This window comes from Coregonus lavaretus (assembly GCF_964263955.1).
Source record: "Coregonus lavaretus genome assembly, chromosome: 38".
Classification (NCBI taxonomy): Eukaryota; Metazoa; Chordata; class Actinopteri; order Salmoniformes; family Salmonidae; genus Coregonus; species Coregonus lavaretus.
In genome coordinates this window covers 27526475-27552371 of record NC_140025.1, presented here as the reverse complement: position 1 = coordinate 27552371, position 25897 = coordinate 27526475, and the positions used below count along the sequence as shown (strand labels likewise).

General features: G+C 39.4%; 2 protein-coding genes across 2 annotated transcripts; both read right to left on the bottom strand.

Moving 5' to 3' along the window:
* Window positions 1–2154: 2154 nt before the first annotated feature.
* Window positions 2155–2850, bottom strand: LOC311112108 (E3 ubiquitin-protein ligase TRIM39-like; the record flags this gene model as incomplete). Its single annotated transcript, XM_084155085.1, has 1 exon — window positions 2155–2850. A coding segment is annotated over one exon (495 nt), but the record flags the coding sequence as incomplete, so codon positions are not given.
* Window positions 2851–11426: 8576 nt separating this feature from the next.
* On the bottom strand, window positions 11427–23673 carry LOC311112107 (butyrophilin-like protein 1; the record flags this gene model as incomplete). The annotated part of the gene is made up of 10 exons (XM_084155084.1): window positions 11427–11446; window positions 19626–19652; window positions 19771–19824; window positions 19980–20000; window positions 20146–20172; window positions 20295–20339; window positions 22040–22135; window positions 22300–22434; window positions 23219–23443; window positions 23646–23673. The coding sequence occupies 10 exons, from the start codon at window positions 23671–23673 to the stop codon at window positions 11427–11429; spliced, it is 678 nt and encodes a 225-aa protein (XP_084011210.1).
* Between the last annotated feature and the right edge of the window lie 2224 nt (window positions 23674–25897).

The following is a 25897-nucleotide window of genomic DNA, read 5'->3' as shown; positions in this document are numbered from 1 at the left end:
TCTATAAAGTCGAATCCTGCTATTGGTTGCTGCATCTAATGGGTCATTTTCAGCAGATTGGTGTTATTGGAAACAAATGCTGTTCTGAGGGCATGCATGATTGTGGCTAGATGTTTGAGTCGCTTCTTGGAAAATGTTAGCGTTTTAGCTAACCCTAACCCTTTTTCTAACCTTGACCTAATTCTCGTAACCTGCCATGTTAATTATCCTGACCTGCTGTGTAAGTTCTCCTAACCTGCTACGAAAAGTCACTTCTGTGGCACTCCATCTAGTTCAAACTGGTAGGCCTGCCCGCTGAATAGCGGGACTTTCCAATAACGCGATACACCTCATTCTCCCATCATGTTCATCCATGCAGCCAATATACAATGGGCAATTAAAGAAAGACAGCAATTAATTAAAAGTGAACGTTGGACCTACAGACAGTGAAGCAGTTTGATTACTTAATACTAAAATATTTCCTCCAAAAAAGACAGCCACTCTGACAGCCATGTAGAAAAATATAATACAATTACAATTGAAATCTGTGTTGCTGGTTTATAAATTATATGATTCATGCAGTATGAAGCAATAACTTATTTTGTAAATAATAAATAAATCACCAATCCTTTGAACATTTCTACATATTACAAATACTATTTAACCAAGGGGAAGAGTGGAGAGACACAGAAAAGTGTTTGTATACTGGAAAGGATAGTCATCTAAAAAGCATTTGTACCTGAGTGCATTGTCTCTCTCCTTCAGTTTTTCTCCGATTGTAAACTCAAAATCCGCTTTCGGTTTGAAATCTTCGGATAATGCTATAGATTCATGACCATCGTACATATCACAGTTTACTATATTTGTATTTTACGAATAATAACAGAATAGTGAGAAGGATAACTGCCTTCTCCCTCTCGTCTACGACCTCTCTCTTTCTCATTGTCAGTAATTTCACTTTCTCCCCTCAAGTAAATGACAAATGTTTTGGTTGTTTGTACTTTTACCCCTTTTTCGTGATATCCAATTGGTAGTTACAGTCTTGTCCCATCGCTGCAACTCCCCTACAGATTCGGGAGAGGCAAAGGTCGAGAGCCATGCGTCCTCCAAAACACGACCCTACCAAGCCGCACTGCTTCTTGACACACTGCTCGCTTAACCCGGAAGCCAGCTGCACCAATGTGTCGGAGGACACCCCTTACAACTGGCGACCGAAGTCAGCTTGCAGGCGCCCGGCCCGCCACAAGGAGTTGCTAGAGCGCGATGGGACAAGGAAATCCCGGCCGGCCAAACCCGGACGACGCTTGGCCAATTGTGCGCCGCCTCATCGGTCTCCCGGTCACAGCCGGCTGTGACAAAGCCTGGGATCGAAGTTGGGGCTGTAGTGACGCCTCAAGTACTGCGATGCAGTGCCTTAGACCTCAGCGCCACTCGGGAGGCCTAGTAAATTACACTTCTGACTTATTCATTAACCAAACACAAACTGCATATCCTTGTTAGTTTGCTTTTACAGTACAGCACATGATGTGCACATCAACTGGAACTATTCATAGAATGTATGATTATTATCTTGCTACTGAAGTGGCTGGGGGATTCAAGCCATTGGCCCAGGAACATGAGCCAGAAGGGAATGGGGCCACCGACCATCTTCTTTTCATGTAAATGAGTCAGAAGAAGAGTCCATTACACACACACACACACACACAAACACACACACACACACACACTGAATTTGTCATGTTTAATTTATAAAGTGAAGACTAGAAGGTGGAGATTTCTTAAACCCTGCATTCCAATAGTGGAAAAATACGAAGAGATGCAGTCTCCTATGGAAGCCTTTTCATATTGTGTGTCATCATGGTCCACACTGTACGGTGCATTAAAAGACCACTGAGTAGAGGTAGTGTACTGGAATACAAAATAGCCTGATATGACAGCTGACCTGTTTGAGTCCATGATGGTCAATATTTTATAGCCTTTTACCCTCAATGTGAATTAAGTTAGTTCTGGTTTCCATGAACTGATTACATTTATTTAATATCAGGATATATTATGTCATCATTGAATACAGAATTCAGAATGTTTTGGATATTTATTACAGAAGATCTCACTACAGGTAGAGAACTATAAATCATTTTCAAAAAATGTGTACTTCAAATGATTTATTTTTTTTAAGAAGGAAAGAAAAACATTCAATATTCATGCCATTTTGAAACTGAATAACATTTCAAGTTCAACCTACATTTCAAGTATAAAATGTATGTCTTTGTATTATCTGAGAGTGTCTAAGAGTGTTATAATAGGCTTTTATATCAACTCTGTGCGTCTAAAACAAAATCCATTATTGTGGCATGTCTTAACCTTTCTCATCTAGAGTCATTTAATTGTTAAGGGAGAGGTGTCACGTAACCCAGGGCTGAATACAGCGAAGAATCCTTTAGATGACACAACGTTAAAGAAACTGTACAGATGTGCCTTTGATTCAGCATTATAAAAGGAAAGCATCTGTCGGTCACAATCTAAGAACACTCCCAGTGTTGTAAGAATTGCTTTTCCAGATTCTGGTAGGTCTAAAAATATGAAAGGGCTTCCATTTCCAGATACTGGCTTTTGAGGGTCATCAGGGACATAATAACCTTTTCCTTTTTCATATGTAAAAACCCAGAAACCATTCTCAGGGGTTAAGGGGACAACCACAGTTTTGTTGACTGCTGTGTCTGTGGCTACTCCAACATACCATGACTGTTTATTTTTTTCCGCTTTGTATTCATCCCTCACCATCAATTCCCAGTATATCTGTCCACAGTTGAATTTGTCCTCACTAATGACATAAGGAGCTGTGGACACATCAGCTACTTTTGATTTCTTACAACGGAGACACATGCAGATCCGGGTCAGAATGTTTTGGCTCCAGAGTGATGTCCACTAAGAGAAAATAAGAGGATTTAATTGTTGTCCTTAAATTCTATGTATTGCTCATGTTATGCTACATTGAGCTTACCAAACATTAGGAACACCTTTCTAATATTGAGTTACACACCCCCAGAAACGTTGCCGTTCTTGACACAAACCAGTGCACCTACTACCATACCCCGATAAAAGGCACATAAATCTTGTGTCTTGCCCATTCACCCTCTGAATGGCACACATACACAATCCATGTATCAATTGTCTAAAGGCTTAAAAATACTTATTTAACTGTCTCCTCCCTTTCATCCACCCTGATTGAAGTGTATTTAACAAGTGACATCAATAAGGGATCATAGCTTTCACCTGGATTCACCTGGTCAGTCTATGTCATGGAAAGAGCAGGCGTTCTCAATGTTTTGTATACTCAGTGCATATATAACTGTTGTGTAGTGATATTGTGTTTGATACGTGTTTGTGTCCTACCTTTCAATCTTTTCACTTCACCCCATGCTGCAATTGAATGGTTTGAGATTTTATTGACAGATTAAAAAATGAATTGGCATGCACAATCTTGTTTTCCTGCGAGTGTTGTTCAATATACAAATAAGCAATTCTGAATGATTGTGCATATGAGGTGAAAAAGTGCATTTTCTAAAGATAATAATATTAATATATAATATAATAATAGATAGAATCTCATTTTAACTTTTGGGACTGATTCCATATCAGTTTGTGTAGCACTTTCTAGACAGAGTGAAACATATGATTGATTTTTTGGGGATGTACAAAGTTGTTTTTCCTAGGAGTGTTCAGTTAATGCTCATAAACAATTATATGAATGATTGTGCATGCATGTTGAATTAGTACATTTTCAAAAGACTAGAGAAATAAAATTGTTTGTAAAAATAAATTTACCTTTTAGGACACATTCTGTCTTTGTAGCTTTTTCTGTGTCAGTTTGCATGACACCTTCTGCCAAGAGTGAAACATATTAATTTTTTGTTAGAACTTTTTTATTTTACATTTAAAAAATATATATATTTCCATTTATTACTTTCCAACCCCAACAACCCTTTCCCTAATTGGAGTAAACTAGTGAACAACAATGCTTAGGCCTCTACTTCCAGCTGATACATACTATATACATTTTATGGACACAGTCAATTTTACAATGATTCTATTTTGTTTGTTTTTACTCCTGAACTTCCTCTACCCTCAACCTCTCCGATCATTTTCATGATGTCCATCCGGTTTGCTTCTATATGCCATATCTTTCTAACTGTGCTCTTTCACAAAAGCTCTCAACCTATGACCTATATACTTATTATGGATACAGTATGCTTTACATTAGTTATCTTGTTGTTATTAGTTGTTGTTAGTTGTTATTAGTCCCATCCTTCAGCTCCATTCAACACCTCCCATCTATCTCTTAACTCTTCAATTTGCCATATATTTTTCAACTGTACTGTGATGTTTCACAAAAGTTCAGAACCCTTCTATTCTCATTGTTTCTACAGATTGTAAATTGAAAAAAACATTTTTTCTAAAAGTATTATTATATTATTGATCGATTGACTATGACTTTTCAGATCAACCAGTAGTGCTATTGCAGGGTTAGCCCCAGGTAAATATTGCAATCCTTCAGCCATTCCTGGACCTGTGACCAAAAACAAGCTAAAAATGGACAGTACCAAAACAAATGATCTAATGATTCTGTCTCTTCGCAGCTAAATCTGCAGAGCTGGGAAGATTGTATCCCCCATATAAATAACATTCTATTGGTAGCAAGAATTTTGTATAATCATTTAAATTGAAATATTCTACGTTTTGAATCCGGCATCGTTTTGCATATCAGTTCATAAACACTATGCCATGGAATCGGTACGTCAAAAATCTCTTCTCAACTATTTTGCAATCTATGTGGGACGGCTGACAATCCTTTCGTCCTTAAATGAAACTGGTATACTTTTTTATTTATCAAAAATGTATTTAACCAATTATGTTCTTTAATGCAGGGCTGACAGACAAGTTCCTTACTTTTTCCCCCTTCCACTTTCCTCTTCCATTTTTGTGGTAATGCTGCAATTATTTGGTTGTAATTTTGGGTAGAGCAGATATTTCCATATGTTTTTGTTAGCTGCATGTGCGACATAACTCCACCAGTCCTACCTACGATATAATTTACGAAGATTATACCTTTTTTTTTGTATAATAATGTTTTTTTATCAATTAGTATATTTGAGTTTAACCACAATACTTGTTGCATTATTTGTTCTGTCATTTCTGGAGGATTAAATTGAAATTGCAACCAACTTTCTATAGCTTGTTTTAGAAATAGTGATATTTGGGAGATTATTTCCTTTTCAAATAACTTAAAGTGAGAGGTTGTAATCTGAATAAAGGGAAAAGGCCATTCTTGAACATGGGGTGAGACAATGTTACTAATTTGCTAGAGAACCAGTTTGGATTTAAGTGTAACTTTTGTATGACTGAAGCTTTTACTGATAGGTCTAATGCTTTAATATTTAATAATTGATGTCCTCCGAATTCATATTCATTATGTAAATAGGGCCGTTTAATTTTGTCTGGCTTGCCGTTCCAAATAAAATGGAATATTATTTTCTCATATAATAAAAAAAAACTGTTCTCTAGGCTTAAGCAAGACCATAAGCAAATAGGTCAACTGGGATAATACTAAAGAGTTAATCAGGGTGATTTTTCCACAAATAGACAGATATTTACCTTTCCATGGTAGCAAGATCTTATCTATTTTTGCTCACTTTCTATTAAAATTTATTGGAGTGAGATCATTTATTTAATTTGGGATATGTATTCCGAGTATATCCACATCACCATCAGACCATTTTATTGGTAAACTACATGGTAATGTAAATTTTTCATTTTTTAGTGATCCAATACGTAATACAGTACATTTATCATTATTTGGTTGTAATCCAGAGGTTAGAAAATTTATCTAGATCCTCTATGAGGCTGTGGAGGGTTTCAAGTTGTGGATTTAAAATAAAACATGAATCATCAGTGTACAATGACACATATGATTATTAATATCATTGATTATATAAAAACTTTTAAATAATTGATTATTAAAGGGTTACCTTTGCAAGGTTTAATAGAAATTAGTTTCAACACTATTTACCTTCAAGAAGAGCTGCTTCTTCTATTTAATGAAGTTGGTCAAAGAAACCAAAATGAAAGAAAATTACAAGTCAATATGATGTGTAAAAATACAACAAATAGACTTGCGGGAAAAATGTAATTCTTACCTGCTGGCCTTTCATTAGGCTCTGTTTTATCTGAAATGCAATGACACTAATATCATGATGTGAAAATGTGAAAACATGTACAGTATACTATTAGTGGAATGGTCATCCTGAGTGATCTCAGGAAGCAGCAGGTACTTCTGGATAATGGCAGTTACTCTGCTCTGTACTCATAGCTTGGCTATGATCAGGGAAATGAGCGAGGAGCGAGGAGCACCCCGAAGACCAGAGCCTATATGCGAAGAGCAAACATACAACAAATAAAATGTCACCCAAGTATCTGAGTTCTCATGTCACACATTTGTATCATGGCTGGAGTTCATTTACACAAATGTGCACATCTCAAATGTGCACACCTTTAAATCTTGGGAGTACAAAATGTTTCCTCACATGCGTAGACTGATGTAAAGTATTGGGACAGTGACATTTTTTGGGGTGTTTTGGCTCTGACATCATAAAACAAAAGATACAAATAACATACCCTCCAAGACATGCATTTTATGGGGGTATGATATTTGTGTGTCTGTAACTTTCTCACTCATTATTATTGATGATTAATTCAGGATTATCCGTAATCATGGTATTATCCACATGATTGTATAAGTGTTTAGAAACATATGATATTCTTATTTACAATAAAAGTGACTCCAAAATGACACAAACATTATTTACCATTTATTTCAATTGTGCACAAAATAATCTGAAACACAACCAAAACAAACAGCAAATGCATCCAGCAAATGTGTAAAGTCACAAGCTTGATGTTGTCATTGTATGCTATGAATATGGGACCAACTACTTACATTTTTACTACTTTAATACACAGACAGTATAAGAGAATTCGTCCCAATTCTGTTGGTCCACTAAAAGGGGGGGACTATGTACAAGAAGTGCTGTAACTTCTAAATGGTTTACCCGATGTGGATGAAAATACCCTCAAATCAAAGCTGACAGTCTGCAATTTCAAATTCAAAGTACTGGAGTAGATTTGATTTGAGATTTTATCGACAGATAAAAAAATGAATTGGCATGTACCATCTTGTTTTCCTGCGAGTGGTGTTCAATATGCTAATAAGCAATTCTGAATGATTGTGCATATGAGGTGAAAAAGTGCATTTTCTAAAGATAATAATATTCATATATAATATAATAATAGATAATTGATAGAATTTCATTTTACCTTTTGGAACTGATTCCATATCAGTTTGCATAGCACTTTCTAGGCAGATTAAAGCTGACAGTCTGCACTTTAAACTCATGGTCTTTGTATCATTTCAAATCCAAAGTGCTGGAGTTCAGAGCCAAAACACACAAAAAGATGTCACTGTCCCAATACCTTTGGAGCTCACTGTATTTGATAATAGTGTTGGTTAAAGAGATAGTTCACCCAAATTACAACATTACATATTTGTTTCATGTGAACAAGGACAGAGTGAAATCCATGCTTTGATTTTTCCACTTTCACTGCTTACTGACACATTCTCCAAATAAAACCAATGTAGGTCAATGTACCCAACATTAACATGTTTTCAATTTCATGCCCAAATCATCCAAGTAATCAGTCTGACTTGATTTGAAGTTGGTTTGTGATGACTTGGCCATGGAATTTAATAATATAATCTTGTTAATATACCTGTTTTTTTGTTCCAGAAGAAGAGCCCAATTAGGGTAGAGATGACTAAAATATTGATGACCAGTAATGTGATGAAGCCCCCAAGACTCCAATGTCCTGTAGAAGGAAGAAAAACCACTTAAGCTTTAATAGAACATTACTCTGTAGTTGAGAGTAGCAGCCATTTACCATTGATTATCAGTTCATGAATTGCCATGATATTTAGTAAACTATATTTTTTTAACCAATAAGGCACTCAAATCCATGATAAATTGCCTAATTCATAGTAATAATAAGAGGGATTTCTGATGCTGAAAACTTGGGATAACATCATATTAACCTGTCACCTCCTACATTTATGGTGCCCCATATATATTATGCCACTAAATAGAATAATACGTGCCCTGTACACTCTCAAGTCAAACAACAGATGTACCACACATATGACAAATTGAATGTGTGATACTGTACCTTGCTTTTCATTTTAGGCAGGGGTGAAAGTAGATGTCATTTCTTGCCGGAACAGGACCACCAACATCTTTTATGGGCCTAATTGGTAAAGATTTTTCTTTTTTCTTTTTAAATGTATTACATACCGGACCGGCTTATTTTCTCTGATTATAGGTCCCTTGTCTATCGTACCCTTCATCAACTAAAATACAGTATTTAGATATGTCATACCAATGGGTTTTGATTTGCATACTGCTATGGGTATAAGTAAACTTGAACTTGAATTTACATCATGTGTAACTGAGTGAACTGACTGAAATAGTTCAATATTGAGATATTAAATGTTAAAGGTATTGAGAACCATTTCTGAAATGCTCACCCTCCATTGGAGCTCTGGGTGGTATTCTTCCCTCCCTCTTCTCTTCCTCAGACAGAGAGACTGTACAGGAGAGCCAATCGGAGTCTGAGGGAGAATACAGCAGCCAACTACTGACACTCACTAAGCCCTGAGGATCTGTTACAGAATGAAATACACATTCATAGATACATGTGCACAAACACAAACATACAGTCGTAGATAGCCTTCTTCAGATGGATTTTGCCTCTGTAGTGATTCTACAAGTAATTACCCGAGATGTCGTGCACTTCTTGTCCATTTCTGATCTCTGTCCCTTCTTTGTTTTTCCATGTGAGTGTAGGTTGTGGTGACCAGCCCTCTGATGAACAGGTAACGTTCACCAGACCTCCTCCTCCTCTTGCTTCAGCTACAGAGAGAACTGGGATACCACCTAATACTAGTGAAAATATAAAGGGTGAGTGTGATGGCATGTTACAACCATGAAAAGATTATACAAGGCATATGTTCTGTGAACCTGTCCCCAGCCACTGGGTCACTACCTAATACTAATGGAAATAGAAAATGGGAGAGGGTGGGGGCAGGCTATGACTATGTAGACAAAAATTGGAAGAAATCACATTTTCCCGTGGATTATTATACGGACATCATAAAACAAGAGATACAAGAGTATTTCTGCTACAATATTGTGAGTATTACGCAGGGTTGGGGTCAATTTCATTAAAATTTCAGTCAATTCAGGAAGTACACTGAACTTCAAATTCTCTTCAATTAGGAACATTTGGAATTGGAATTTGGTTTACTTTCTGAATTTACTGGAATTGAAACGGAACTGACCCAAACCCTGGTATTATGGTATTTTTGGGGAAGTTGTAGTTTTGTGGACCTAAAATGTCATCCCATGTTGAAGGGATAGATAACCCAAATTACAAAATTACACATTGGTTTCCTTACCCTGAAATCTGTCTATTGACAAGTTAAGACAGCAATCCATGCTTCGGTTTTGTTTACCTGGCCACTGTCACCAAATGCAAACTCTTTAGCAAGTATGGCCTATTAACCAATGCAAGTGAAGGAAACCAATCTGTCATTTTGTAATTTGGGTGAACTATCTATTAAGTAAGCACTGTCCCCAGTCCCTTACCATTCACTGTGAGTAGTACAATGGCCTTGTTGTACCACTGTTCACTGCTAACATAGCACACATACTCCCCCCTGTCTTCTAGAGTGACCCTCTCCAGTCTCAGGGACACATTCCCTCTCTCCAGCCCCCCAGTTAGAGACACCCTGCCCCTGTACCGGGGGTCCACAGACGTCTCCTGGATCTTGTGATCTTTGTACAACAAGGCAGGTTTGTTGAAATCACCGGACCGGTACCAGCGCACCTCCAATGGCTCCGCATTGAAGAGAGGTGAAAGTTCACAAGGTAAAGAAACGGAGGTGTTCAACCAGGTCAAGATTGGACCATGTGGGACCGACAAGATGAAGACCGCTGGGGGAGAGCGAGAGAGAGAGAGAGAGAGAGAGAGAGAGAGAGACTAATACATGTTTTCTTACTCAAAGAAATTGAAGGATAATATTATTTATTTATACATTTGAGACAGTTATTTAGAGAAAATAGGATTTTTTGCAGATAACTAATAGCATATGCTCACCAGGACTTTGGGCTGTGATGTGAACGGTGAGAGCTGCCAGTATCATCACCCTCAGAGACACACCTGTGTTGAGATCAGTGTGATGACATTATCATCATAACAGGGTATGCTGAAGTAAGGAGTGGAGTAAGGAATCATGTCATCTCTATTTATGGAATTTCTATCTGCAATGTTTAGTATGTTGCAACCTGAAAGCTAAAACTGTTGGTTCAGCCAAACAATCATATTCATCCAGCCATTGTGTAGCAAAGACACCAATTAATCCTGCTTGGATGAATGCTCGAGTAAATGCTGATTAACCCTCCTTAAGAATTATTCTAATACTACAGTAGGAAGTTGAGCCTTTTTTTGTAAAAATAAAAATAAGTCAAGCAATAGAATATCAAAACATGTCTTTGTAAATAAGATTAAACCAAGGGGATGAGAGGAGGAAAAGGATAGTGAAGTACAGAGATACATGCTTCAGAGAAAGGTAGTCGTGGTGAAATTCATTTCTAACTGCATGCATCCTTCTTCTTCAATTTCAAGTTGTTGTAACATACATTTCCAGGTGTTGCAACATCAAACCTCTGCGGCTTTGGAATTCTCTGATACTCCTATAGATTCATGACCAGCTGACATATCACACTGTATTTGAATTCTACTTTGTAGGAGATAATGAAGATAGAACAGTTTACCACTCCCATCTATCCACTCCCTCTCTTTATTGTATTGTCTTAACATAGAGTCATGTGACAGGGCTATGACTTTGAATTGATCATAGAAACACTATGTTGTTTTTAAAAACAAAAAGTAACACCTACTTCTTAGGTTGTTCTTCAAGTGTACTTATATGAGGAATAGTGAACTACACTCTTAGAAAAAAAGGTGCCATCTAGAACCTACAAGGGTTCTTCCGCTGTGCCCATAGGAGAACACTTTGAATAACCTGTTTTGCTCCCAAGTAGAACCCTTTTGGTTCCAGGTAGAACCCTTTACACAGATGGTTTTACATGGAACCCAAAATAGTTCTACCTGGAACCAAAAAGGGGTCTACCTGGAACCAGAAAGGATTCTCCTATGGGGACAGCTGAAGAACCCTTTTGGAACCCTTTTTTCTAAGAGTGTACCTGAGGAATTCCACATGGAAGAGCTCACTCATTGATACCCAATCACAAATGTAACCCAAGCACCTGTACAGTCTATCAACTTGCGGCGCGCTCACCTACCAGAGAGCAAGGGGGACCTAGAAACCGCTAAAATCTCCAAGAGTACATAGGGATAGGGGCTAGCCTAGGGGTTGATTTGGAATTGGGCAAATTGTGACGGCCCTGAATTTGTATGAACCGTCTCAGTGCTTCTCCTGCCGACGTTGCGCTTCCCATTTAATTCCCTATTACATAGCCAGCATCAGCTGAGCAAAAGAGGGTTGCGACAACATCGACCCATGAGCGCCTAGGGTTGAGCGACTTTGATCAATGGAAAGTGCGAACAAGCTGTATCTTTGTTTTTTGGGGGATTTGGCACAACTGCACTGTGACTAGGGTCGGCATGGTGGATAGTTCAGATGGTAGCATTAGGGCAATTGATATTGATATTGATAATGATGATAAAAACAGTGATGATCAGCTATTTACACCTGTTGCAAATAGGAGGAACAGGAGTAAGAGAAATCGCAATGAGGGGGATGGAGGGATGAATACTGCTGGAGAAACAATGTGTAGTGTTGAGAGTAGACCTGTAAAGTGCAGGACCTCTAGACAAAGAGGTTGGAGTAGAAAGTTCTAAAGTTATGTTAGTGTTTCCAGAACCAGCAAGTAAGTACTTCCCTCCTTTGCGTTTGCCAAAAGCAATTAGGGAAGAGATTGGGGTGATTAAAGATGCCAAACCGATGGGTTATGGGAAGGTCCTGATATTTGCAAATAGTACAATTCAGCAGGAAAAAGTATTGAAATTGAACTCACTAAATGGGGGTCGGGTGAAATGTCACATTCCCGGTGCTATGTCTAAACTGAGAGGAGTAATTGCTGGGATGCCATTGGAAATTACAATGGAAGAAGTGAAGGCTTCCCTTAAAGGAGGAAAGGTTATTGACTCGAAAAGGATGAAAAGCAAGAAGAGTGACAGTGGAGTGGACACTACAACTGTATTGTTACACTACAACTGTATTGTTACGATTTGAGGGGAATCTGCCCAATAGGGTGCAGCTAGGATCACTCAGTTATCCGGTTAGAGAGTATGTGCCGCCTCCACTTCGGTGCTTTAATTGCCAGCGGATGGGGCATGCTGCTATGTAAAATGAGATGTGCAAAGTGTGGTGGGGATCACGAGTATGGGAAATGTGGGCCTGATGCTAAAGTTAAATGTTGTAACTGTGACGGAGAACATAGTGCAGCATATGGAGGATGTGAAGTACAACAGAAAGCCATGGAAGCGGAGAGGTACAAAACTACAAACAATGTATCCTATGCTGAGGCTGTTCAGAAAGTGAATAACAAACCTAGTGTTCAAAATACTCATGATACAACATATTGGCAGATAGTGGCCGCTTCGAGGATGCCAGCGGAACCTCAGCCGATTGTTAATGTGATATGCGAGCATAAATGCTCGATTACAGAGAAAACCATGGTAGTAGGTCGTGTAGACTTCTTGGGCTTCATGTGTAGGGCAATCAATGATTGCTCCACATAAGAGCAGGACTGCACAAATAAAATAAGTAGTGAAGGCAGCCAAAGACATTCTAGGGATTTCTGAAGTTACGGTAGAAATTATACATTGGATGCTGAACCAAAATTCTAATGATGATCAGGATAATAAATAGTATTATGGTGTTCCTTATTGTTCAAAGGAATGCTAGGAGTTTGATAGCCAATGGGCAAGAATTTAAGAAGTGTATACATGATTTAGATGTTTTACCAGACGTGGTGTGTATACAAGAAACATGGCTTGAACCTCAATTGGATTATATTATTCCTGGTTTTATCTCTGTGAGAAGTGATAGAATAGAGGGTTCGGGTGGTGTGTGTGCTACATTTATCAAAGAAGGTGTAGGACATAGAGCGATTCATGGTTTCAAAGAACATGAATGTGTGGCAGTGGAGATTTGTAGAGAAGGGGGTAATATCACATTGGTTAATTACTATAATCCTTGTAAACTAGGGGTGTAACGATTCGTTTTTAACAACGATTCGATTTGTATCACGATTCGTGGTTGTCGATACGATTCAAGGACGATATTGGTTCATTTAGAACGATACGATCCGAAACGATTCAGTGACTTGAAATCGATTCAGTAACCTTTTAGCCAAAAATTCAACCAGTGTGACTGAAATAAATACCTGGTAACCAGTTGCATTTTAATGGCTGGCAATAGTCTTGATATTTTTAACAGTGTTTCATGACTCCATGCAGACCATCTGGTATTATGAAACTTACCAAAAGTCTCACAAGTCCGTCTGTTATGGCCTGTGCGGTTCGGTCAGCACCCAATTCAATCAGTCCAATAAAGTCCGAAGTAAACTCTCCGTTGCTGGACACAGACACAATGTAAACTATTTCCTGCTCAGTTTTTGTGATGTCCTCAGATCCATCAAAAAGCATTCAGTAAAGGAACATCCTCAGAATAGGAAGACATGGGACGTGCGTGTTTAGCTTTATGGAAAGAGAAAAATATTAAACAGAGCTTGCCGCTGTTCTTCATTCAGCTTGTCTCGGCGACTGGACATTTATTCTCGGCTAGCTTTTAGCAATGGCTTGCGCCACATTCGTGTGCTCCTTGCTCTTTTCATGTTTGTCAAATAAAGGATGGTTGAAATTCTTTGAGCCTTTATAAAATGCACCTGTTTTGTCTGCTAGATGTGGATTTGAGCGGCAAATCTTGCACCACATTTCAGTGCGCTCATCGTTAGCTTCAAGCCACTTTTCCGAAAAAAGTATTTTCTTCGGCTCTGGCTCCAGTTGGCGTTTCTTTGTAGGTGGCGAAACGCCAAAGAATCTGCTTAATGTCTGTTGCTTTTTGGACATCCCTGACAGTAGTTGACAAGCAACATGTCATGTGTAAGGTTAGATGAGAAGATCGGTCAAGTACGCAAAGGCGCGTAGTAACACAAGTGGCATTACGCATTCCTGATTTTTGTCGCGCTTGCGTATCTGCGTACCAGTTATGTGCACCCCTGCATATAAAGTCTGACGTGCTTAAATCCAATGGGTTATTTCCTAGTATCGATACAATCGATTTATTACATTTTAAAACGATGTTAGATCGATATATGTTGTCCAAAAGGCCAACTCGCCGAGCACAGATCGATGTAGTAGAATCATATGAATATAAATCGATACATCGATGTAGTAGATGGATCGTTACACCCCTATTGTAAACCCATCTCTGTATCTGAATTAGATATAGCTGCGAAATCCAGTAAAGGTGATAAGTAGATATGGTGTGGAGATTTCAATGTGCATAACAGCTTGTGGGGCAGCAATACCACAGATGTCAATGGTTTAGTTGTTGAAGATTTTATGGAGTGGAGGGGACTAGTTTGTATAAATGATGGTCGTGGTAAATGTGACTAGAGGTACATTGTCATGTTCAGATCTTACATTGGTGTCTTCCTCCATTGCTGGTATACATTATGTGAGTGGGATGTGAAGATAGAATCCATAATAGGTAGTGATCATTTCCCATTCAAGTGCAACATACAGTGCATTCGGGAAGCATTCAGGCCGCTTCCCTTTTTCCACATTTTGTTATGTTACAGCCTTATTCTAAAATGGATTCAATAATATTTTTCCTCATCAATCTACACACAATACCCCATAAAGACGAAGCGAAAACAGGTTTTTAGACATTTTTGCAAATGGAAAACAGAAATACCTTATTTACTTAAGTATTCAGACCCTTTGCTATGAGACTTGAAAATGAGCTCAGGTGCATCCTGTTTCCATTGATCATCTTTTAGATGTTTCTTCAACTTGATTGGAGTCCACCTGTGGTAAATTCAATTGATTGGACATGATTTAGAAAAGGCACACACCTGTCTATATAAGATCCCACAGTTGACAGTGCATGTCAGAGCATAAACAAAGCCATGAGGTCGAAGGAATTGTCCGTAAAGCTCCGAGACAGGATTGTGTCGAGGCACAGATCAGGGGAAGGGTACTAAAACATTTCTGCAGCATTGAAGGTCCCCAAGAACACAGTGGCATCCATCATTCTTAAATGGAAGAAGTTTGGAACCACCAAGACTCTTCCTAGAGCTGGCCACCCAGACAAACTGAGCAATCGGGGGAGAAGGGCCTTGGTCGGGGAGGTGACCAAGAACCCGATGGTCACTCTGACAGAGCTCCAAAGTTCCTCTGTGGAGATGGGAAAATCTTCCAGAAGGACAACAGTCTCTGCAGCACTCCAACAATCAGGCCTTTATGGTAGAGTGGCCAGACGGAAGCCACTCCTCATTAAAAGGCACATGACAGCGCGATAAAGGACTCTGACCATGAGAAACATGACTCTCTATTCTGATGAAACCAAGATTGAACTATTTGGCGTGAATGCAAAGCGTCACATCTGGAGGAAACCTGCCACCATCCCTACGGTGAAGCATGGTGGTGGCAGCATCATGCTGTGGGGATGTTTTTCACTGGCAGGGACTGACTGGGAGAATAGTCAGGATCGGGAGTGACGCTCCCCATCCAACCTGACAGAGCTTGAGAGGATCTGTAGAGAAGAATGGGAGAAAGTCCCAAAATACAGGTGTGCCAAGCTTGTAGCGTCATACCCAAGAAGACTCGATGCTGTAATCGCTTCCAAAGGTGCTTCAACAAAGTACTGAGTAAAGGGTCTGAATACTTATGTAAATGTTATATTTCAGTTATTTTTTATTATACAGTGGAGAAAAAAAGTATTTAGTCAGCCACCAATTGTGCAAGTTCTCCCACTTAAAAATATGAGAGAGGCCTGAAATTGAGGGGAAAAAATCCAGAAAATCACATTGTAGGATTTTTTATGAATTTATTTGCAAATTATGGTGGAAAATAAGTATTTGGTCACCTACAAACAAGCAAGATTTCTGGCTCTCACAGACCTGTAACTTCTTCTTTAAGAGGCTCCTCTGTCCTCCACTCGTTACCTGTATTAATGGCACCTGTTTGAACTTGTTATCAGTATAAAAGACACCTATCCACAACCTCAAACAGTCACACTCCAAACTCCACTATGGCCAAGACCAAAGAGCTATCAAAGGACACCAGAAACAAAATTGTAGACCTGCACCAGGCTGGGAAGACTGAATCTGCAAAAATCCCAGAACCACACGGGGGGACCTAGTGAATGACCTGCAGAGAGCTGGGACCAAAGTAACAAAGCCTACCATCAGTAACACACTACGCCGCCAGGGACTCAAATCCTGCAGTGCCAGACGTGTCCCCCTGCTTAAGCCAGTACATGTCCAGGCCCGTCTGAATTTTGCTAGAGTGCATTTGGATGAACCAGAAGAGGATTGGGAGAATGTCATATGGTCAGATGAAACCAAAATATAACTTTTTGGTAAAAACTCAACTCGTCGTGTTTGAAGGACAAAGAATGCTGAGTTGCATCCAAAGAACACCATACCTACTGTGAAGCATGGGTTTGGAAACATCATGCTTTGGGGCTGTTTTTCTGCAAAGGGACCAGGACGACTGATCCGTGTAAAGGAAAGAATGAATGGGGCCATGTATCGTGAGATTTTGAGTGAAAACCTCCTTCCATCAGCAAGGGCATTGAAAATGAATCATGGCTGGGTCTTTCAGCATGACATTGATCCCAAACACACCGCCCGGGCAACGAAGGAGTGGCTTCGTAAGAAGCATTTCAAGGTCCTGGAGTGGCCTAGCCAGTCTCCAGATCTCAACCCCATAGAAAATCTTTGGAGGGAGTTGAAAGTCTGTGTTGCCCAGCGACAGCCCAAAAACATCACTGCTCTAGAGGAGATCTGCATGGAGGAATGGGCCAAAATACCAGCAACAGTGTGTGAAAACCTTGTGAAGACTTACAGAAAACGTTTGACCTGTGTCATTGCCAACAAAGGGTATATAACAAAGTATTGAGAAAACTTTTGTTATTGACCAAATACTTATTTTCCACCATAATTTGCAAATAAATTCATTAAAAATCCTACAATGTGATTTTCTGGATTTTTTTTCCCTCATTTTGTCTGTCATAGTTGACGTGTACCTATGATGAAAATTACAGGCCTCTCTCATCTTTTTAAGTGGGAGAACTTGCACAATTGGTGGCTGACTAAATACTTTTTTTCCCCACTGTACATTTCCTCAAATTTATAAAAACCTGTTTTTGCTTTGTCATTAGGCATGTTTATTGTGCGTAAATCGATGAAGGAAAAAAAACAATTTAATCAATTTTAGAATAAGGATATTATCGTAACAAAATGTGGAAAAAGACAAGGGGTCTGACTACTTTCCGAAGTACCAGTCAAAAGTTTGGACACCTACTCATTCAAGGGTTTTTCTTTATTTTTATTATTTTTTACATTGTAGAACAATAGTGAAGACATCAAAACTATGAAATAACACAGTGGTTTCTTTGCAGCAATTTGACCGTGAAGGCCTGATTCACACAGTCTCCTCTGAACAGTTGATGTTGAGATGTGTCTGTTACTTGAACTCAGTGAAGCATTTATTTGGGCTGCAATTTCTGAGGCTGGTAACTCTAATGAACTTATCCTCTGCAGCAGAGGTAACTCTGGGTCTTCCATTCCTGTGGCGGTCCTCATGAGAGCCAGTTCCATCATAGCGCTTGATGGTTTTTGCGACTGCATTTGAAGAAACTTTCAAAGTTCTTGAAATGTTCCGTATTGATTGACCTTCATGTCTTCAAGTAATGATCGACTGTCATTTCTCTTTGCTTATTTGAGCTGTTCTTGCCATAATATTGACTTGGTATTTTACCAAATAGGGCTATCTTCTGTATACCCCCACTACCTTGTCACAACACAACTGATTGGCTCAAACGCATAAAGAAGGAAAGAATTTCCACAAATTAACTTTTAACAAGGCAAACCTTTTAATTTATATGCATTCCAGGTGACAATCTCATGAAGTTGGTTGAGAGAATGCCAAGAGTGTGCAAAGCTGTCATCAAGGCAAAGGGTGCCTATTTGAAGAATCTCAAATATAAAATATATTTTGATTTGTTTAACACTTTTTTGGATACTACATGATTCCATATGTGTTATTTCATAGTGTTGATGCCTTCACTATTATTGTACAATGTAAAAATTAGTGCAAATAAAGAAAAACCCTTGAATGAGTAGGTGTGTCCAAACGTTTGACTGGTAGTGTATGTGTGTGTGTGTGTGTGTGTGTGTGTTGAACTGAGCATCCCTGAATAACATTTAAGTCAAAATGATACCCCATTTAGGCCTAAGAGCTAAATCTTGGTTTCATCAGACCAGAGAATCTTGTTTCTCATGGTCTGAGAGTCTTTAGGTGCCTTTTGGCAAACTCCAAGCGGGCTGTCATGTGCCATTTAATGAGGAGTGGCTTCCATCTGGCCACTCTGCCATAAAGGCCTGATTGGTGAAGTGCTGCAGAGATGGTTGTCCTTCTGGAAGGTTCTCCAATCTCCACAGAGGAACTCTAGAGCTCTGTCAGAGTGACCATTGGGTTCTTGGTCACCTCCCTGACCAAGGCCCTTCTCCCCCGATTGCTCGGTTTTAACGGGGGGACCAGCTCTAGGAAGTGTCTAGGTTGTTCCAAACTTCTTCCATTTAAGAATGATGGAGGCCACTGTGTTCTTGGGGACCTTCAATGCTGCAGAAATGTTTTAGTACCCTTCCCCTGATCTGTGCCTCAACACAATCCTGACTCGGCGCTCTACATACAATTCCTTCGACCTTATTGCTTTGTTTATGCTCTGACATGCACTGTCAACTGTGGGACCTTATATAGACAGGTGTGTGCCTTTTCTAAATCATGTCCACTAACTGTAAGTCGCTCTGGATAAGAGCGTCTGCTAAATGACGTAAATGAAATGAAATGAATGTCCAATCAATTGAATTTACCACAGGTGGACTCCAATCAAGTTGTAGAAACATCTCAAGGATGATCAATGGAAACAGGATACAGCTGAGCTCAATTTCGAATCTCATAGCAAGTGGTCTGGTTACTTATGTAAATAAGGTATTTCTGTTTTTAGTTTTTAATACATTTGCAAACATTTCTAAAAACCTGTTTTCGCTTTGTCATTATGGGGTATTGTGTGTAGATTGCTGAGGAATTATTTTTTTTTAATCCATTTTAGAATAAGGCTGTAAAGTAACAAAGTGTGGAAAAAGTCAAGGGGCCCATACAATAATAGTTATCATCTAATAAACATCTAGTAATTTTGTCCACAAAGAATATCCTACTTTTGAATCCTTTCACCTGGAGCCAATCTGCAGAAAAGCAAATATGAAGTCAATGGAAAACACTGAGATTATATAATTTAGATTCACATTACTATGAATATTAGACTCAAGTTAAATTTACTAAACTTTAGGTTATTAACTTTACCTTTTAGATGAATTCCTTCTTCAACAGCTTGTTTCTCATGAATGTGTCCTGCCTCTACGAGCACAAATACCATAAACATAAAATACCATAAAATAATTTTAGTGAAATGTAAACAAATATTAGTGACTCAAGACAGACTTTTGGATATGAAGCACGGTTATCAAACTTAGGAATGTTATACATCATAATCATGACTATTCATTGATTACCTTCAATAAGGTGTCTTGTCTCTGTTGAATGGGGAAGGTGGAAGGCAGTGTAAAAGTGTGATATTTACTTGCGATATGTGTGTATTTGCACAAACATTTGACTTAGTCAAATGTACAGTATCTGTTATATCACCCAAATAAGATGGATTGAGAATGAAAACGTTACCTGGCCTCTGCTCAAGCTCAGTTTCTGCTGAAATGCAGAGAAAGACCACGCATCATATTTTATGATACAACATATCTGATATCTCATTAGATACACATCATATTTCTATTTATTGAATGTCACACAGATCATATAACAATGTACATTACCTGGACTTCCTTTGCTTTTTTGTGATGACAACCGTGCCAGGGAATCTAAAATAAAAAATAATGATTGTTGAAATGCTTTCTTAGATAAAAGGTTAGTAATAAATAGTGATAGTAACAAGTTACAGTATATACAGGTAAAAGTCAGTAAATTAGAATATTTTGAAAAACTTGATTTATTTCAGTAATAGCATTCAAAAGGTGTAACTTGTACATTATATTTATTCATTGCACACAGACTGATGCATTCAAATGTTTATTTCATTTAATTTTGATGATTTGAAGTGGCAACAAATGAAAATCCAAAATTCCGTGTGTCACAAAATTAGAATATTACTTAAGGCTAATACAAAAAAGGGATTTTTTAGAAATGTTGGCCAACTGAAAAGTATGAAAATGAAAAATATGAGCATGTACAATACTCAATACTTGGTTGGAGCTCCTTTTGCCTCAATTACTGCATTAATGCGGCGTGGCATGGAGTCGATGAGTTTCTGGCACTGCTCAGGTGTTATGAGAGCCCAGGTTGCTCTGATAGTGGCCTTCAACTCTTCTGCGTTGTTGGGTCTGGCATTCTGCATCTTCCTTTTCACAATACCCCACAGATTTTCTATGGGGCTAAGGTCAGGGGAGTTGGCTGGCCAATTTAGAACAGAAATACCATGGTCCGTAAACCAGGCACGGGTAGATTTTGCGCTGTGTGCAGGCGCCAAGTCCTGTTGGAACCTGAAATCTCCATCTCCATAGAGCAGGTCAGCAGCAGGAAGCATGAAGTGCTCTAAAACTTGCTGGTAGACGGCTGCGTTGACCCTGGATCTCAGGAAACAGAGTGGACCGACACCAGCAGATGACATGGCACCCCAAACCATCACTGATGGTGGAAACTTTACACTAGACTTCAGGCAACGTGGATCCTGTGCCTCTCCTGTCTTCCTCCAGACTCTGGGACCTCGATTTCCAAAGGAAATGCAAAATTTGCTTTCGTCAGAAAACATGACTTTAGACCACTCAGCAGCAGTCCAGCTCTTTTTTTCCTTAGCCCAGGTGAGACGCTTTTCGCGCTGTTTCTTGGTCAACAGTGGCTTGACACGAGGTATGCGGCAGTTGAAACCCATGTCTTTCAAGCGTCTCTTGGTGGTGGATCTTGAAGCCCTGACTCCAGCAGCTGTCCACTCCTTGTGAATCTCCCCCACATTTTTGAATGGGTTTTTTTTCACAATCTTGACTAGGGCGCGGTGATCCCTATCGCTTGTACACTTTTTCTGACCACAGTTTTTCCTTCCCTTTGCCTCTCTATTAATGTGTTTGGACACAGAGCTCTGAGAACAGCCAGCCTCTTCTGCAATAACCTTTTGTGTCTTTCCCTCCTTGTGCAATGTGTCGATGGTCGCCTTTTGGACAGCTGTCAAATCTGAAGTCTTCCCCATGTTTGTGTAGGCTTCAGAACTGGACTGAGAGACCATTTAAAGCCCTTTGCAGGTGTTTTGAGTTAATCAGCTGATTATTTTGTGGCACCAGGTGTCTTCAAAATTTAACCCTTACACAATATTCTAATTTTGTGACACACGGAATTTTGGATTTTCATTTGTTGCCACTTCAAATCATCAAAATTAAATGAAATAAACATTTGAATGCATCAGTCTGTGTGCAATGAATAAATATAATGTACAAGTTACACCTTTTGAATGCAATTACTGAAATAAATCAAGTTTTTCAAAATATTCTAATTTACTGACTTTTACCTGTACTTCTTTGTTTGCCCAGCATGATGACCACTGATGCAAGAGCCGAGAGGAGGAGCAGAGACAGGACCAAATATGCAATAAATGCTTCTCTCCAGGGTCCTGCACACAGAAAATCACATTCACAAATTCACCCAAGCACTCATAAGATAGAAAGATAGAGACACATCTTCAGCATGTTCACATTCCTCTTACAGCAGAGTATGTGGGATGGGAAGTAAGTGGGATCTGAATGGGTGAATGCTGTTTGTAGGACACTCACTCACCAAGCTGGCATATCTGTGGCAGGATTCTGCTCTCGCTCTTCTTCTCCTCAGACAGAGAGACTGTACAGGAAAGCCAATCTGATTCTGAGAGAGAATACAGCAGCCAACTACTTACACTCACCAAGCCCTGAGAATCTGATTCAGCAAAGAGAGACAGAAAGAGAGAGAGAGATAGACAGAGAAAGAGAGAGAGAGAGACAGAGATAGATAGAAAGAGAGAGAGAGGATGATTTTGATTTTTGCTGTTAGGTTCTAAATAAACAGAGTGAAACTCACTGATGACTAGTAAAGCTCAAACCAAGTTTATTCACCCACAGGGTCACACAGCTGCATCAGACAAAGACATATTTACACAATCACTGGTATTTAAACATTCCTCCTATGCTGAGTATCCTCCTTACACATCTGGACAGCCAATACATCTCTGTTGCTACACAGGAAGTTAACAGGAAGTTACACAGGAAGTTAAGAAAGGAAACAGTTCCTTCTCCTTTCATGTGACCTGACCTCGGCCCCCATTCCTCACTAATCCACAGCTATCCACCCTTATCAGTGACCGCAACCATGGGATTGCCTTTTCCCTTACTGAGTAACATTCCAAGCCCCTGGCTCATATCCAACCTCCATTGACACCACCATACACATTCCTCCTACATATAACCATTAACTTCTGGTGTAGCAAGTATTTTAAATTACAACCCAACAACTGAAACCAGACTGTGGCCCTTCTCTTCTCCATAGGATACCTGATGTCTAACAATAACATGTTCTGACAGAATGTAAACGTTCTGCCTTCCCCTCTATCCCTCAGTAACATGAATAAGGATATTTCATATTTCAAGTTTAGAAGTCAGAACCCATCATCACAATGAACATTTTACATACATTTGTATGTTATCATTGCAAGTAATGTTTTTACCAGATGTGTAGAGAACTTCTTGTCCATTTCTGATCTCTTTCCCCTCTTTGTTTCTCCAGGTGACTGTAGGTTGTGGTGACCAGCCCACTGATGAACAGGTAATGTTCACCTGACCTCCACTTCCTCTTGCTTCAGCAATAGAGACAACTGGGATACCACCTAGTACTATTGGAAATATAAAGAGTTCAACCCCAAAAATAGATAGCACTGTTAGAAAAGTTTGTTCTATTTTCAAGAATTGTTCATAAATTCAACAAAATGAGTAATACTAGTTAGATTCGGAACTAGATTCAACCCAAAAGCACAGTATCTCTCCCTAAACAAGTTTACATCACATGTTATGTTTGTTTACAGGTTCATCAATTGAAGAAACATAGTCTTCTGCTCCTTACCAATCAGTGTGAGGGGCACTTTGGCCTTTTCATACCAATGTTCGCTGCTGACATGGCACACATACTCTCCCCTGTCTTCCAGAGTGACCCTCTCTAGTCTCAGGGACACGTTCCTCCTCTCCACCCCCCCCCCCAGTTAGAGACACCCTGCCCCAATTTGTACCCGAGTGCATGGTTCCTCTCCCTTGATTTCCTGCTATTGTGAAACCAAAACGCCTGTGATTTTCTTGTAATCCGGTAGATTCATGGCCATCTGAATATCACATTGTATTTGAATGATACTTTGAGTTCCACTTTGTAAATGAGAGAATAGACCAGTAAGCATAATACTACGTTTTTGCCTCTACAGCCTGTCCACTTGTATGACATTATCTGTGCCTTCACTTTCACCACCAAGGGTTACTGATTCACAAGTTAGCTGCCCACAGTTTCTGCTGATCATGAAGGGGGACCCATTGTAGAGAACTAGACCTTGTCTTGACTGATCCTGCTTGTTTGATACCCTCCATATATAACAAACAGTATAATGCTTATTTTGTGAATAAATTAAACATAAATTACCTGCTCTATAACTTGATCAAAACCCCATCTGTAATAAGGAGACAATCCAGAAAAATATGCATTTCACATTCTCTATGGTGCACTATAACACTACACCTACGTCTCCCGAGTGGCGCAGTGGTCTAAGGCACTGCATCGCAGTGCTAGCCGTGCCACTAGAGATCCTGGTTCGAATCCATGGGGCGGTGCACAATCGTCCAGGGTAGGGGAGGGAATGGCCGGCAGGGATGTAGCTCAGTTGGAGAGACCTGAAATAATGTATGCACTCACTAACTGTAAGTCTGCTAAAATTACTAAAAAGTAAAAAAAAAAGATAGACACAGGAGGAGGAGAGAGAAGACGTGAGAATCCCATTCTTTGAAGAGGGCAGTTGTTAATCATAGAGTGAAGTTTATTTGTGCATGGTCCCTCTTCTTTGCTTTTCCAGCTGTCGTAACATCAAAACCTTCTGTGGGTAATTGGAATGCTCTGGTAAAACTTATGACCATCTGACACATCACAGTGTATTAGTTCTGCTTTGGAGCCCAAAATGGTAATAGAAGAGATAAAACAAGTTATCCCTCTCCTGTCTGTCCACTCCCTGCCTTTAAGGTGTTCTCTTTACTTTCACATTCTCCATGGTGCACTATAACACTACGCCCAACACCTATCATTTTATATTGTATGTTCAGCAGTTTCATTATTGATGAGGGCTGCGAATAGTGTTGCTTGTCCCTGAGCTGGTCAACAAATGGTTGCCTCTCTACCTACTGGAGGTACTGCAAGGTAGTTTCAACCTTAAAAGTAACAAAGAAAGTTAGCAGGTCAGTTAGGAAATGCCTTTGTCACACCATCTGGGTAAGGGCATTCCTGTGCTGCACCAGAAATACTCTAAATGGAGAGATGGGAAACTCCTTTCGATTCGTGTTATTATATTCCTCTTTCATTTACAAATCTGATGACATGACTGAGACCGGGCTGTATCAAGTTTTTTATTTATTTAGTTGAGCCTGATAGCTAGCTACATTTCGTATTTGAATAGTTAGCTACAGTGCCTTCGGAAAGTACTCAAACCCCTTGACTTTTTCCACATTTGGTTACGTTACAGACTTATTCTAAAGTGAATTAAATAAATACAAATCCTCAGCAATTTACACACAATACCCCATAATGACAAAGCAAAAACAGGTTTTTAGAAATGTTTGCAAATGTATTAAAAATGGAAAACAGAAATAACTTATTTACAGTATTCAGTATTCAGACATGTTGCTATGAGACTCGAAAATGAGCTCAGGTGTATCCTGTTTCCATTGATCATCCTTGAGATGTTTCTACAACTTGATTGGAGTCCACTTGTGGTAAATTCGATTGATTGGACATTATTTGGAAAGGCACACACCTGTCTATATAAGGTCCCACAGTTGACAGTGCATGTCAGAGCAAAAACCAAGCCATGAGGTCGAAGGAATTATCCATAGCGCTCCGAGACAGGATTGTGTCGAGGCAGAGATCTGGGGAAGGGTACCAAAACATTTCTGTAGCATTGAAGGTCCCCAAGAACACAGTGGCCTCCATCATTCTTAAATGGAAGAAGTTTGGAAGTACCAAGACTCTTCCTTAGAGCTGGCCGACCGGCCAAACTGAGCAATCGGGGGAGAAGGGCCTTGGTCAGGGAGGTGACCAAGAACCGAATGGTCACTCTGACAGAGCTCCAGAGTTCCTCTGTGGAGATGGGAGAACCTTCCAG